The following is a 15192-nucleotide window of genomic DNA, read 5'->3' as shown; positions in this document are numbered from 1 at the left end:
AAGAATTGTTTTCTGAGTCGGATCTTTTCATTGAATCGATTGAACCAGTTCACAAAATTGGACAGGGAACGCTATTTCACTGTGAATATTGATCGAGAGAAAAAAACGAACTATACATGAAAAATAAATTCTAAATGGCTGGGTGCGACAATCTTAACAGGGGTATAGAAATTCAATAAACACTACTTTTTAATAAAACTTAATATAAAACGTAAAACAATCATATGCATGTGGTTAGATAAAGCATGATAATAATGTGTCAGCTAAGCCAGGATAATAAAATAATTACAGAATTGTTATTTTAACAGGTTTGTAACTGTTCAAAAGAACCGATTTGCAGAAATTATTTGGGCTTGTCATCTAATGGCTTCCGGTTTGTATTTGTAGTTTAAGGAGTATTTGTCGAGAAGGACAATTTTAGGAATTCGTCATATTAAAATAAACTCGACATATTAAAATAGCGTGTTTAAAACAGATTAATTTATAAATACCACCTTTAATCTGCATTTTATTTCATTAAAAAGTTCGGAAAAACTACATAGCTTACATCACGTGACACCATTAGTCATGTGATTAGTCTTTGTCAGCTCAGCTGACATCACGACGACTTCATTTCTCCAAGGCGAGAGGAGGAAACGCTAGAATGTCTCTAAGGTAAGAGGATTATTTGTAATTGTTCATGTTTAAAATAAGTTTCCATCATCACTGCTGTTTTTATGGGTATAATGTTTTTGGTACTGCATTATATATTTCGTCAAATTCAGTTATAATTGCTAAAAGCTAGAAATCTGTCGGTAGATAGCAGTGTTCAAATGTGGAGATTTTTTTTTATCGGTTTCTTGGCAGGATAATGCAAATTATCTTTGGTTGGGTTTATGCGCTTTTTTTCCAGAGCAGGGGTAAAATATATTGGCAGCTGTTTTATCGACGAAGACCAATTTATATTGTGGAAAAATAAAAATATTATAAATATGTATAAAATACTAATTGCGAAATATTTAAAAAAAATTGTGATTTAATATTTCTTAGTAATATTTAGAAAGCAGTATAAAACCATAATAAAGTCACGTTTGATACCTTTTAAAACTTGAGTCTTCCATAGATCACCCTATCGCAGTTTACAAAGGATGCATGAATAACAGTTTCAGCAAAAAAACAGTTTCTCATTGCTGACATGAAACCGTTCAAAATTAATAATTGAAATATGAGAAGTATTAAATTTGCCATATCAGCAGCAGTGATGGGAGCGGCAAGCGATTGTTCCTCATTTGAAGACTATTGCAAATGTTTTAGCTCATTAATTCGTTTGAATTATTAAATGTTTGCAGTAGCAAAAGGCCAGCAGTCTGAGACAACTAAGATTCTGCACAATTTCTAGGATGCTAATCAAATGATTCAATTAGCATATTGGCATTAGTTAAAATATGCATATTCACAGTCCTTTGTCATAGTCTCAGTTCTTTGTACCTCACTGTACATAGATGACAAATGACACTCAAATGTCAACCAGACATTATCAGAAATCATGTGAGCAGCTGAAATGAGTCAAGCTAAACTAAAGCTTGATTATTTTTTGATTCTTGAAGAGCCTCTGATGACCATAAGCACGAGAACTAAGCAAGATCTGCTAAACATTAAGTAAACATTTCTCAGCACATGTTAATGTTTTAATCTCTGCCTCTGTTTTTTTCTCTGTCCTCTGTTTCCTTCCATCCAGTGTCCAGCCTATCCAGTGGACCTCTGACTGCAAGGACAAGAAGTGAGTAAACCCTGTCTCAAACTGTGCATTTGATCTGCACCCGCGGTGCTGTGGTGGCTTCACTTGTGCACGTCTGTATGATGTCTTTCTCAAATGTGTTATTTTATAATTCAGAAGGGTGATTGACTGGTGCAGTGCTGACTACTACAGCATTACATCACCATCAAAGGAACTGAGTCAATCATCACCACTGTTACCTGAACTGGCTGCTTTATAATCAACAACACTTTAGACTTTAGACTGCTTTCTTATCACTGATTTATTAGAGTATCATTTATTATTTAAGTGTGGCCCTGAAATAAACTAAATTACAAAGGTTTGAACTGAATTGTTGTCTTGGTTTTAAGTAAAATTACCTTAACATCCACATACATTTACAGGCAAATATTTTATATAATAAAGTTATGGTTTAAGAATAACTATTTCGTTTTTTTTATTATTATTATTTTAAGAAAACGAGACAAGCTTGTGGAGGTGTTTTGTTTGTTTTTGAGACTGCTATTTTAGTAATTATATTTATTCCTAATATTATATTTATTAATATTTTGGACTTTTTAGGTTAATTTTATCGTGTGCTTTTGTCATTTTTATATTTTTATTTAGCTTTAAATTTGTTTTAATCCTTTTAGTACTTCAGCTTGATCATTTATTTCAGTTAGCTGCTTGGTCAACATTGCACATTTTTTAAGTCAATTTTTGTCTAATATTTTATGTCAGCTAAGAATCAATGACTTTTGAATCACATGTCTTTTATTTTTTATTTCATCTTATATATATATATATATATATATATATATATATATATATATTAAAGCTGAAATAACTTGTGATTCAAAATTCATTGATTCTTTGAGAATCATGAAATAACGATGCCACAAATTACTATACAAAAATCAAAATAAAGAAAAACATTTACAATTGTCCTTTTAAACTTTGCAAGATAGATTCAAAGATGCTCAACGGTGGCAGTGCAGTTAGATTAAGTATTTAAATTTATATTTTTTTACTAGAAAACAAAACGATATTGAAATAAGAATTGTTTTTTGCAGTTTAATGGTGTATTATTACGGCACTGTTTAGCCTTACTTCAGCTATTCTGCAGTATTTATATTAGAGTGAAAATATACAGTACTGTATTGCTTTATTGTGAAGGTTAATTAGGATTATTCCTCTCTTTTACAGTTATGATGGCATTATCTTAATAACCCAAAGTTATGAGCAGCTCCCTAATGAACTGGAGTGTTTAAAAGCACCATTACAGGACTACAGTGCGGTGAGTGCACCACACACGTCTATCCAGCACTGAGTTGTTATTGCACACTTCTCATATTCTTCTCATTCAGGTGGACTGTTGCTTTGGGGAAGAGGTCGTGGTTGTCAAGGCTCCTGGTCTCCCTGGAAACCGATTGGTGTTTGCCTCCACGGGTCCAGTGAATCGAGACTATGATGATGTCCGGCGGTTTAGCGATGCTGCTGCTAATGGCATTAAGAGGTGCTTATGCAAACATAACATCAACTACTTCTGTTAATCACTTATGTCATTGGCCTGTTGCTCTTATAGGGCATATTTCTGTCTTTGAAGAAATTTTCTTTGAAAAAAGACTTTTACTCATCTAAAGGTTTTGATCGGAATGCTTTTTTTTTTGTCTCAGGGCTCTGAAAGCCGGCATTCAGCACCCTCTGCTGGTTTGTCCCCCACACGACAGCTATGCAAAAAACACCCTGGCGGCCGTGCTAGGAGCACTGCATGTTCTCTACATGGTAAGCATTGTTTTTATGTATTTTTTTATTGTACATTTTTGATTTAATCATCCAAATGGTAACATATATAAATAAATAAAAATCAGTTTACCCTAAAATGTGCAGGGTCTTCCTATTATGCTATTTTAAAGGTTTCTATTTTTGACCTACTTAATCTGACCTAGCCAGATTTACATGGAAAAACACTTATTTTCTCATAATATACATTGCACTTCATGTAATTTCTGTAATTTTAAGTCTAAAAAAAACGACTCGTTTGAAGATATAGGGTCATGTTTTAATGATCTGAGCACATGGTCTGCAGCTCATGGCGCGGATGCATTAAGAACATGTCCGAATCCACTTTTGCTAGTTTAACGACGGAAAAAACTAACTGTCTGTGCGCCAAGCGCATGGTCCAAAAGGTTTGTACCTAGTCTCTTAAAGTTGGACGTTTGATGGAGTATTTCTGTGTCAAAAATACTCCTTCCGGTTTCTCACAAGTTTCGAAAAGTTTCTTTTCGAGTACGGGTATGTGTGATGTCAAATGGGGTGGAATTTCCTTGTAGGGGTTCTTCTCCTGGAAAGGCGCCGCGCAACCAGAGCGAGAGAGCAAATGCACTGCTATAAACGCGCAAGGCCGGCTGCACTGCTGTCACAGGACTTCACTGTTACCGTCCCTGTTGTAATGTCAGGGAACATAAAGGAGGACCACTATAGTTGTTGAACTATAGCCGTGTTTCCACCGCAGGAACTTTACTCAGGAACCAGGAACTTTGGGGTGGTACTCGGTGTGTTTAGACTGCAGGAACCAGGGTCTAAATGAAGTTCCGGGTAAATATTTCCCCATCCAAACGGCCCTGCTCGTGAGGTAGTACTTTTTCAAAGTTAAGGAACTTTCGAGGGTGGGACTTGGGCGCTGAACATGCTGATTGGTTTAGCATTTTATTTCAACCTGCATTTTTAAAAGTCAGTTATTGCTCTCTGTCTGATGGCGCGCGTTCGTCTCAGCCATCTCACGTGCAATGTCCGTAATGGCTGATAATAATATACATTGTCATTTTAAATCTAGCTTTACAAGCTTTCTGAATATGCTAGGGCTCTTTTCTGTCGTTGTTAATTTCCTCTTTAGTAAACCTATCTATAACCAGCAAAAGCAGCACAGCTTGAATCTCTTCCATACTCGTTATTAATTTTTTTACAGTCTATTTTTCACCATGTAAACGACCTGACCGATTACTTTTAAGTGTGCGTCCTTACATGACGTGACAGCGCACACCGCGCTCATGTTGACGAGAGAAAAGCTCATTTTTCTGAGGGGTGCACTTATTTCGTAAGTTATGAAGATAATGTTGGAATAATGACACAGCGTATATTGCCCCAGGTAGTTTTTACTTTAACTGCGCCTGACAGAAGAATTCATTTTTTTTCTGAGATGATTATTACACTTTACAACAAATAAATAGCTTATTATATAATACTGTATTAGTCCTGGTGGCCGTTAAGAGTTGCTATGGCTGAAGTTAACACATTCCAGCTGCTGGAGAAAACAGCGTTGACATTTTTGATGCGGCAGACAAACTGCATGTCACAAAATGATTGCGATTGAAAGTCATCACATGTAAACACCAGATTGGTTTAGATAACGCAGACAGTTGCAGGTCTGGGGGGAGAAAAGTTCCTGTAAAAAAAGTTTCTGGTACAAATTGTTCTGGGTAATTTTGGTGGAAACGGGGCTTAAATGAATTATTTTATAAAAGGTTCACACAAACTTCTCACAAAGAGCCCTTCTTCATTTAAATGCGCTACTATTCCATTGTTGTTCTATGTAAACATTTGTCTGATTAGATCTCTATACTACTCTAGAGGTACTCATGACATGAGATTGACTGAGTGTTTCACCTTAATGACTCATGGGTGTGTTTTTGGGCATAACGTGCAATAAACCAATCAGAATCTCCCATTTCCTTTAAAAGCCAGTTGCGCTTGCACAATGGCGGATTCACTATTTACATGGAAGATTTCTGAATGCTTCTCCAGAGAGGAATCCTTTTATATTTAATATTTAAACATGTTTGTTTGCTGCTGCGTGTCCCTGCCCCCGCGTCCTCTCATAAGCTGAGTGTATGCACGTTGTGTACCCGCCATAGGCAAATATTATTAACGCACTCTTTAAATAACACAAAAAAAATACTGTGCTGTTGACTTTAGGCCGTTAGGCCAACACAAAACGCCCATATGTGAATTTCAGCTCCGGGTCTTCCTCAGCACTTGTCGACAGTGATCGAGCAGAGCTGTTTGTCCGTTTAGGGCTACTGTAGAAACACGGCGGTGCAAAATGGTGACTTCACTATAAGTGGACCCACAGTATATCGTGATAGAAATGGCTCATTCTAATAGCAAAAACATAACGTTTCATTGTGTAAGGACTTTATACACCACTGAAAACATAGTTATGTATATTATATTGCATTTCTGTCAATAGATCCCTGCTATATTACACAGTGCACCTTTAATCAGATTGATAATTAACTTTTAAATTTTATGTCGTGGAGGGATTGAGGTCCACCCACCACAGTCACAAAATCCTGTGGGAAACACTGCGACGTGTCGGTTTTATTGTTGAGTCCGAATCCTCATCTTTTGAAGTGCATGCAAAGCGGATTTGCTTTCACAGCACAGAAAACACAACACAAACCAAACTCTTCCAGGCCTCATTTGCAACTACAGTGTTAGAGAGCGAATCAAAGTAGATGTTGTTCATCGGCAGCCATTATGCCAATTTGACACACACATACGGTGGTTTGTTTGACAAATTTCAGGCAGTTCAGAATCGTTTTTCTTTTGGGTGATGATAACTCCATTTATTGTTCACTTTGACCTTTGAAACTTTGCAGACCATTCACAAACAGCTTTTTAACTCCAAAAAAGCATAATGTGGGCACTTTAAGCTGAAACAAAATAAAATAATATATAAATATTAAATGAAGTAGTTAACTTTAAAACTTTAATATCTTTAGAGGATAATATATGTTTAATATCTTTTTAATATCTTCATCAGCCTTTAGAGGTGAGGGAATGCAAGTCGTCCCCTCATAAGGTGGTGATGCTGGGCATCTGGGTGAAGAACCAAACGCAGGGAGTCGCCATTACTGAGCTGGCCATGGCTCTGGAGAGCGGCAGGTAAGAGTTTGTTTCTGTTATGTCCTCAGGAAAGCAATTTTTAGCTTTAATTTTGATTAAAACCTACTGTATACAATAGGCAATAAAAAAGATAATTTGTGTATGGTACAGGTTTGTCTATCGTGATATCGGCGGCTCTGACCCGGAGCGAATGGCTGCCCCACGTGTAGCTGAATATGTTCAAACAGTCTTCAAGGATAGCCCTGTAACGGTGAGTCTTTCAGTGACATTCAATACAGTTTAAACGTATATCATGTCAATGCTTCATTCTTCTCGTTGTGTTTTTTTAGGTGACTGTAGTGAGTGATTTGAATACTCTGGAGAAGGAGTACCCCTGTTTGGCTGCAGTCAACCGCTGTGCTAACAGTAAGAGCATGCTCATGGATATAATATCCTTTTAATATAATATGGAATTAGAGAGAAATTTCACCAAACCTTTACTAAACACAGCTTGTTTCAGATTAGTGCCAAAACTTTGATAACTGAAATAGAGAAAATGCAGGATTTATTTATTGATAAAATATTCATAATACCATTTTGTTTCGAACGCTGAATTAAAGTTTTTCCAAAAATATATAATTTATTTTAAATTTATACTTTTATTCAGCAAGGATCTATTGAACTGACATTTATAATGTCAGAAAAGTGTTCTATTTCAAATAAATACTGTTTATTTGAACATTCTATTCATTTAAGAATAGAAGCATTAAGTAACACAACTGGAGTAATGATGCTGAAAATTCAGCTTTGACATCACAGGAATAAATTACATTTTAAAATGTATTCAAAAATAGAAAACTGTTCTTTTAAATTATAATAATATTTCACTGTATTTTTGTTCGAATAAATGCAGCCTTGTAGAGCAGAATTATTTCAAAAACTAAAAATCTTACTGACCCCAAACTTTTTAAGTCACAATATATAATATGGAATATATAATATAACAATTATTTATAAAAAAAAAACATATTTACAATATTTTTTACATTATCAATAAAATAAATCAAAGCAAGCATGTGGTTATTTCTGAGCCAGTTTTAACCTAGTACAGTCGAAGTAGAATGAGTTATGAGACAATAAACCATAAGATCATGACCTAGCCAAAGACAACATTTATATATTTTCCAGAACTCAAGACTTCAACTCTGGATCTCCATTATTGATTGTGTTACGTCATGTGTACTGTAATCATTAAGTTAAAAGGCTGATGTTTCTGCTTCAGCTGTGCCGCGCCATCAGGCCAGAGTGATCAAGCTGCTGTACTGTGGAGAAGGACCCATTCAACAGACTCTCATGTTGGTTGGCAAGGTAATGTTTAGGTTAACAGTATTTGGACAGCCAGGACAGAGCAGTGTCCAGTCCATATGAACGCTGTATGTTATTACAGGGCATTACGTATGACACCGGTGGAGCTGACATCAAGGCTGGTGGAATCATGGCTGGAATGCACAGAGATAAATGTGGATCTGCCGCTGTTGCTGGTTTCTTCCAGGTAAGAATGTCACGTACACCTGTTCGTATTACTGATGATCAGAAGATTATTAGAGTCTAATGTCATTGCGGGTTTTGTTTTAGATCCTAGCCAAACTGAAGCCCAAACACCTGAAGGTCGTGGGTGCGATGGCAATGGTGCGAAACAGTGTCGGATCTGGTAAGCATCTTTGTCTGCATGTGTTGACCACGTTGAGTGTCTATTACTAAGTATTTGTCAACCTTTTTTTTAACCCTTGGGCAGATTGTTATGTGGCAGACGAGTTGGTGGTGTCTCGTGCCGGTCGTAGAATCCGAGTTGGAAACACTGATGCTGAAGGTAGAATGGTCATGGTGGACTTGCTGTGTGAGATGAAGGAGCAGGTACACACATATATTAGCATATATGCATTACTATTTTAAGATTTAAAGGGGTCCTATTCATACCTGTCAACACTGCTGTTTATTGCTGGGAGTCTCCAATATTCCACACCCATCTCCTGCCCCCCTCCCGTTTTGTTATTTCTCCCAGAAATCTCCCATAGTTTGTATGGCCCAAACTTCATTATATGAATAATCACTATATCATTATATGAAAAAAAATATTAATCTAGTTAATTAATGGTTGACAGCAGCAATTCAATTGTATATATATTTAAGAAATGATGTATTAATTCATGTTGATATATGTGCAGTTTATGTGTATTTGGCCTGCCTCCCATTGTCATTTATTTCTATTTAGCTTTCTTTCTTTCTTTTTTGTTTTGTTTTTTGACACATTGTACGTGAATCAAACTTTCAATTATTTCAGTTCTTTAAGTAAACATTTTTCATCTAATATTTATATTTAATTTTATTTTATTTTATGATTTTTCAATTAATACCTTATTATATGCCAGCATTTTTCACAACAAAAAGTTCTAGCCAACGCAGAATTTGATAATTTACACAATTTCATGGCCCTCAGTGTATTTTGTTGTATGAATATCTGAACATGCACTATTTCAAAAGAAAAAACAGAGCCTCTGCTTTTAAACAAAAACCTGTTTTATTCCAGCCTCTTTTTTTTATATACACTTGAATGTAGGTAAGTTTCATACAAAAGCAATATTTTTAAAATATTGGGGAAAAAATAAAATATATATATATATATATATATATAATATATATATTTTTTTTTTTGTATCTTTTTCCCAAAGACTACAAAACATGCCAATGCAGTGCTTTATTTCTGCTGTTTCTTCACCTGTGTTTTGATCCGGAGATTCTGTACTCTTTCAGACGTTTAACAATACCTCCTACCGTACAGACCTTATGTGGCAGAGAAAAAAAAGCGTGCAGCCATTTTGTGTTTGAACTTCTGTTTTTGCATAAGCTCTGTGTATTTCTATGGCATCGCTGATGAAGAGTAATTCGCTGAAGCGGATGACATGATAATAAATGTTCGTAGCCCGGGAAGAATTTAAAAGGAGCGGTTGATTCATAAATCTGTAAGATCTTGGAAGACACAACACAACAAACCCATTGCTGAAAAGGGGCGGGGCCAGTGTTGGGGAAAGTTACTTTGAAAGTAATGCATATTACTTAATATTGTGTTACTCCCTTAAAAAGTAACTAATTGAATACTTTTTTACTTTTACTCACCTTTGTTTTCTATAACAAAATAAGTTCTATTTTTGTGCAAATGTAAAGACCTCTTCACACCAAAATTGAAATAATAAACCTTAGGCCGAGGTAAAAATGCAAATTCACGCATGTACAGTAGAGGGCGCAGCTCAAATAAACCTTTCTGCTGTGCTGCCGTTCTGAATAATGGAAAATAAGATGCAGCGGAAAAAAGTTTAACACTCTTACTTCACCAATAAAAACAAAAAATCTAAAGTAATTTTTGCTTTTGGTTTAATTAAATCATCGAAAGTTAGCAGCAAAACATTGGTCAACAAATATAGATTAATGCATAAAAAATATTTTATTTTATACAAAATATTTAATTATTGGAGGTTTGCATAGTATTCTGATTTTGCATTTGACTGATTTTATTCATTTTGAGGTGTGCTTAATATTGTGCAAGTGGGATGAATAAATGCTCACATTTAGTCTAGAACTACAATAACATGTTCACACACAAATTTTTCTCAACATGGGGAAAAGAGCTGACAGTCAAATAAATTTGAAAAAGTAACTGATATTTTGCTGTAAATTTTAAAAGTAATGCACTACTTTACTAGTTACTTGAAAAAGTAATCTGATTACATCACAAGTTACCCAACACTGGGTGTGGCTATATAATAAAACAGTGAAAACACAGAAAGACAGATAATTCTGTCAATGGCGGGGAAATAACTAAATATGACATTATCCTTTTTTGTGTATGTTTCTGTAGGCGCTGAAGGAGGTGTCTCCTCATCTCTTCACTATTGCCACTCTGACCGGACATGCTATCAGAGCCATGGGACCACATTACTCCGTGAGTACATACTCCTGCATATACTCCGAGGGTAAAGGAGGAAACAATATTCATCACATCAATGATACTATGGCCCATTTCAATTTGACCGTGTCCCTCTTCATGTGTAACTGTAGATCATAATGGATAACGGTGCTGCTCAACGCTCAGCAAACGCTCAGCAGTGGCAGAAAGGTAAGAAGAGCCGAGACGTTTTTGGTTTAGTTTCCGTAAACGTAGTTTCATTTGTCAGAAATCTGTTTGTGTGGCAGCGGGAGAGATGCTGGGAGATCTGTTTGAGGTGTCCACTATTCGTCGGGAGGATTATGAGTTCCACAAAGGCAAGTCTGAGTATGAGGAGATCCTGCAGTCCAATAACCTGCCCTCGTCTTCCACACCACGGGGACACCAGGCGCCCGCCGCCTTCCTCATCATGGCTTCTGGACTTGATAAGGTACACACACAGCCACTTACGGTTTTGTAGAACTATGGGAAGAACCTTTATTCCTGATAGTATCAGTTTAGGATTTATTAACTTTCTCAGAGATCCACTCGTTCAACTTTTACTCAAGTTACTGTGGTAAGCACTGCACAATGGTGGCGGCAGTGGCTCAGTGGGGTTATGTAAGTTGTCTACAAACCGTAAGGTTGGTGGTTCAATCCCTAGTTCCACCTGACCAAGTGTCGAAGTGTCCATGAGCAAGACACCTAACCCCAGCTGCTCCCGACGAACTGGATGGCCTTGCATGGCTGACATCGCCATTGGTATATGAATGAGGGAGGGAGTGAATAGGTGAATGTGAGGCAACCATAGGGATGGCCTTTGGAAGGCCATAGGGTCTGTTAAAAGCGTCTTTGGTTCACTGCAGTTTAAAGGGGAAAATACTCAGCAATGGTGTTAACATGAATTTGCACGCTTTGTGCATGTAAAGCAAATATTAAAAAAACACCACATGAACATATTAACCTGCATCGCTTTGCATTTTGTGACTGTCGTATATTAAAATTCGACAATATATTAAAATTAAAACAATGTTTTTTGTCATTGAAGATTAAAACCATAGACTGTAAAACGTAGTGTTCATGACTTGTCACGTAGGTTTCTGAAGAGAGTTTTTAAAGTATAAAGTTAGCCATGCGTCAATCTCGGATAACTTAAAATGGGCAAAGAGGCGGGACGTGGCCGGAGCTGAGGTGACAAACAGCCATCCACCTTTCACTCAGTGTCCACCCCCTTAATTATGCAGAACTTTAAAGTTTTATATCATTTAAACAGATGAGTTTAATTCACCCGCCTCACAGTTGTCATGAAGGGCAAAATTAGCCATATAGGCCAAGACCACAATTTGTACCAGGCTGTAAACATGTTTTTTTCTGCTGTAAAGTTGTGCATTTTAACATGAGGCTCAATGAGATTCTGCTCCCTTCTGGAGCCTGTCCCTAGTGGCCAGTCGAGGAATTGCAGTTTACATTACTTCCGTATTGCCTTCAAGAGAGATTGCGGGAGGTTGCCGCTAGGGCTCAATGAGATTCTGCTCCCTTCTGGAGCCTGTTCCCAGTTTAGGAATTGCAGTTCAATCATGTATTGGCTTCAACAGAAACTGGGGGAGGTTGCCGTTTGGTTAAAATGTTGTCTTGTTCGTATGAACCCAACTTCCTGTATAATTTTGTGAGATAAATCTGTCATCGTTCGTGCCCCTATTCTTCACCTTTGAGTTTTTCTGATAGAGGGCGCTGTTACAGATCTTTTAGTATAGCATCTCCAGAACAGATCCCAAAAAGTGGAAGAAAAAGATCTGCCAGAAAAGAAATAAGTGGATTATTTACACACGTCTTTAACTTTGTAGGTTCAGCTTTTTGTGCAAAATGTTAAAAAAAATAATAATAAAAAATAAATTTAAAAAATGAAGCTAGATATAATTTTGTTTTCATTTTATCATACAACAAAATATTCTTGGGAGCCATGCAAGTGAATATGATCAACAAACTGGTGCCTGCTGGGAACTTCAAAATAAAAAGCCGGGAGGGAAAAATGTACAAAATGCAAGATTTGTGCAAAAACGCATATATTCACCATCTACAAATGTTCCCTCAGCATGGAGTGGACTCTGACAAACCTCTGCCTTACTCCCATATCGACATCGCTGGATCCAGCGGCCCGTTCCCTGGAGTCCCAACAGGAGCCCCAATTCTTGCCATGGCAGCAAAGTACCTGCAGCTGTAAACATGCGTCCAATGATTTTCTTTTTCTTCATAAATTCAGTTCTTTCCGTCTTGTGCCATTTCTCGATTAATGGCTTTAACGTCTGCTCTGTCTGACACACACAGTGTGGCCAAATAATAACCCTTTTATCCTTCCAGAATGAACACCATCCATCTTTATCCTTTTGTTGTTACATCATACATGCATCTCTTGGCCTCTCTTCAGGTCCTTAAAAACCTCTACGCTCCTCACTCATCTTATCACATTTTGTAGTACTGTGCAGGTTTTCCATATCTAATAAGTATTTACAGAGATTACTGTTAATTAATCAAACCAAAGTGTTTCTGTTCTTACCCTGTAGCCTTACAGTTTTTCCGTTGATCTGGCATTAAAGAGGGGGTGAGGAAGTTAAGCCAGTGATTTGATACTTAATTACATCTGTGACTTTGTTTGGCAATACTGCGAGAAGAATAATGCATTTTGTATAACCGCCCAATTTGTACAATTTTGTGTGTAATCAAAATATGAGAATAAAATCATTTTGGCAAATAAAAGGTGCATGATGCTTTCTGTATCCAACTGAAAGTCAAACTGTGATATTTTTTTTATAATGCAATTAAAAAATATATTTTAAAGTTTTTATTTAACATAAATTTGTAACAATTTATAATAAGGCTTCATTTGTTAAAATTAGTTCACAAACTATCCTCCACATACACTATAATGCCAAAAGTTTTGGAATGCCTGCCTTTACATCCCCATGAACTTTAACGGCATACCATTACTAATACTGAGTTGGCCCACCCTTTGCAGCTATAATAGCTTCAACTTTTCTGGGAAGGCTTTCCAGAAGGTTTAGGTGTGTGTGTTTTTTGTGTGGTTTTTTTTATTTTTTTTAAAGCATTATTCTAGAAGCATATTTGTGAGGTCAGGCCCTGATGTTGGACGAGAAGACCTGGCTCGCAGTCTCTGCTCTAATTCATCCCAAAGGTGTTCTATCAGGTTGAGGTCAGGACTCTGAGCAGGCCAGTCGAGTTCCTCCACAACAAACTCGCTCATCCATGTCTTTATGGACCTTGCTTTGTGTTCTGGTGCGCAGACATGTTGGAACAGGAAGGGGCCATCCCCAAACTGTTCCCACAAAACTGTGAGCATACAATTGTCCAAAATGTCTTGGTATGCTGAAACATTTAGTTTATTTCACTGGAACTAAGGGGCCAACAAAAAAAAAAAAACATAATCCTCCCTCCACAAAACTTTACACGTGCCACAATGCAGTCAGATGAGTACCGTTCTCCTGGCAACTGCCAAACCTAGACTCGTCCATCAGATTGCCTGACAGAGAAGCGTGATATGTCACTCCTGTCCTGGAGGCACCCCAACCCTGCACATTTTGTGTCCCCCTCATTTATCACACCTGATTCAACTCATCCGTTTGTTGGTGGAGACTACAAGAAGTAAATTGGGTAAGTCTGATAAGGGAGACATACAAAATGTCCATGGCTGGGGATGCCTCCAAGACAGGTTTGAAAACCACTGTTCTAGAGTCCAGTGTCAGCGTGCTTTACACCACTGCATTGCACTTGGTGACGTAAGGCTTGGATGCAGCTGCTTGTCCATGGAAACCCATTCCATGAAGCTCTATACACACTGTTCTTGAGCTAATCTAAAGGCCACATGAAGTTTGGAGGTCTGAAGCTATTGACTCTGCAGAAAGTTAGTGACTTCTGTGCACCTCAGAATGCACTGACCTCGCACTGATTTTACATGGCCTACCACTTGATAGCTCAGTCTTCCCAGTTGCTTCTACTTTGCTATAATACCACTAACAGTTGACCCTGGAATATTTAGTGGTGAGGACATTTCACTAATGGACTTATTGCACAGAAGGCAACCTATCACAGTACCACGCTTGAATTCACTGAGCTCCTGAGAGCGACCCATTGTTTCACAAATGTTTGTAGAAGTAGCCTAGGTGCTTGATTTCATACCCCTGTTGGCCATTGAAGTTATTGGAACTCCTGAATTCAATTATTTGTAGGGGTGTCCCAACACTTTGGGCAATATAGTTTATGAATCTTTCATAAAACAAACTAAAGGTGACAATTCAGCAATGTAAATAACTTTTACCATAACATTTTTAAATGACAATTCTCTTCTATTATAATTCTAAATTGAGAAATTATATTTGAGCTTCATAGTCATGACTCATAAATCTTAAATTAGTGACAGATCTGATCATTTTAAAGGTAAATCACTGATATAAATGGGAATGCTAACATGGGTTATTAAAGCGATAGTTCACTTTGAAATTTTATTGTGATATGTTTTAGCTTACCTCATGGGCATCCGAAATGTAGGAGTATTTGTTTCCCCAGTAGTTACCTCTTA

The 15192-nt window shown here is 37.0% G+C and overlaps 1 protein-coding gene across 1 annotated transcript; it reads left to right on the top strand.

Annotated features, from left to right (window-relative positions):
- The first annotated feature begins 569 nt into the window (after positions 1-569).
- Positions 570-13355, top strand: zgc:152830 (uncharacterized protein LOC767682 homolog). Its single transcript, XM_067413329.1, has 16 exons — positions 570-654; positions 1718-1759; positions 2942-3032; positions 3103-3251; positions 3412-3520; positions 6561-6682; positions 6794-6893; positions 6973-7048; positions 7905-7990; positions 8070-8174; positions 8258-8333; positions 8418-8536; positions 10536-10619; positions 10736-10793; positions 10871-11052; positions 12694-13355. Exons 1-16 carry the CDS (start codon positions 644-646, stop codon positions 12820-12822), a joined length of 1539 nt encoding a protein of 512 aa, XP_067269430.1. The 5' UTR covers positions 570-643; the 3' UTR covers positions 12823-13355.
- Positions 13356-15192: the final 1837 nt, after the last annotated feature.

Source organism: Pseudorasbora parva, chromosome 13 (genome assembly GCF_024679245.1).
Source record: "Pseudorasbora parva isolate DD20220531a chromosome 13, ASM2467924v1, whole genome shotgun sequence".
In the NCBI taxonomy this organism is placed as follows: Eukaryota; Metazoa; Chordata; class Actinopteri; order Cypriniformes; family Gobionidae; genus Pseudorasbora; species Pseudorasbora parva.
Note: the sequence above shows the minus strand (reverse complement) of the source record. Positions and strands in the feature narration are given on the sequence as shown.

Excerpts from the sequence above, each read along its gene's own strand:
- zgc:152830 (XM_067413329.1), top strand. Across the intron at positions 7,049-7,904 it reads AGTCAACCGCTGTGCTAACA|CTGTGCCGCGCCATCAGGCC; the intron begins GTAAGAGCATGC and ends TTTCTGCTTCAG. Across the intron at positions 10,794-10,870 it reads CGCTCAGCAGTGGCAGAAAG|CGGGAGAGATGCTGGGAGAT; the intron begins GTAAGAAGAGCC and ends TTTGTGTGGCAG.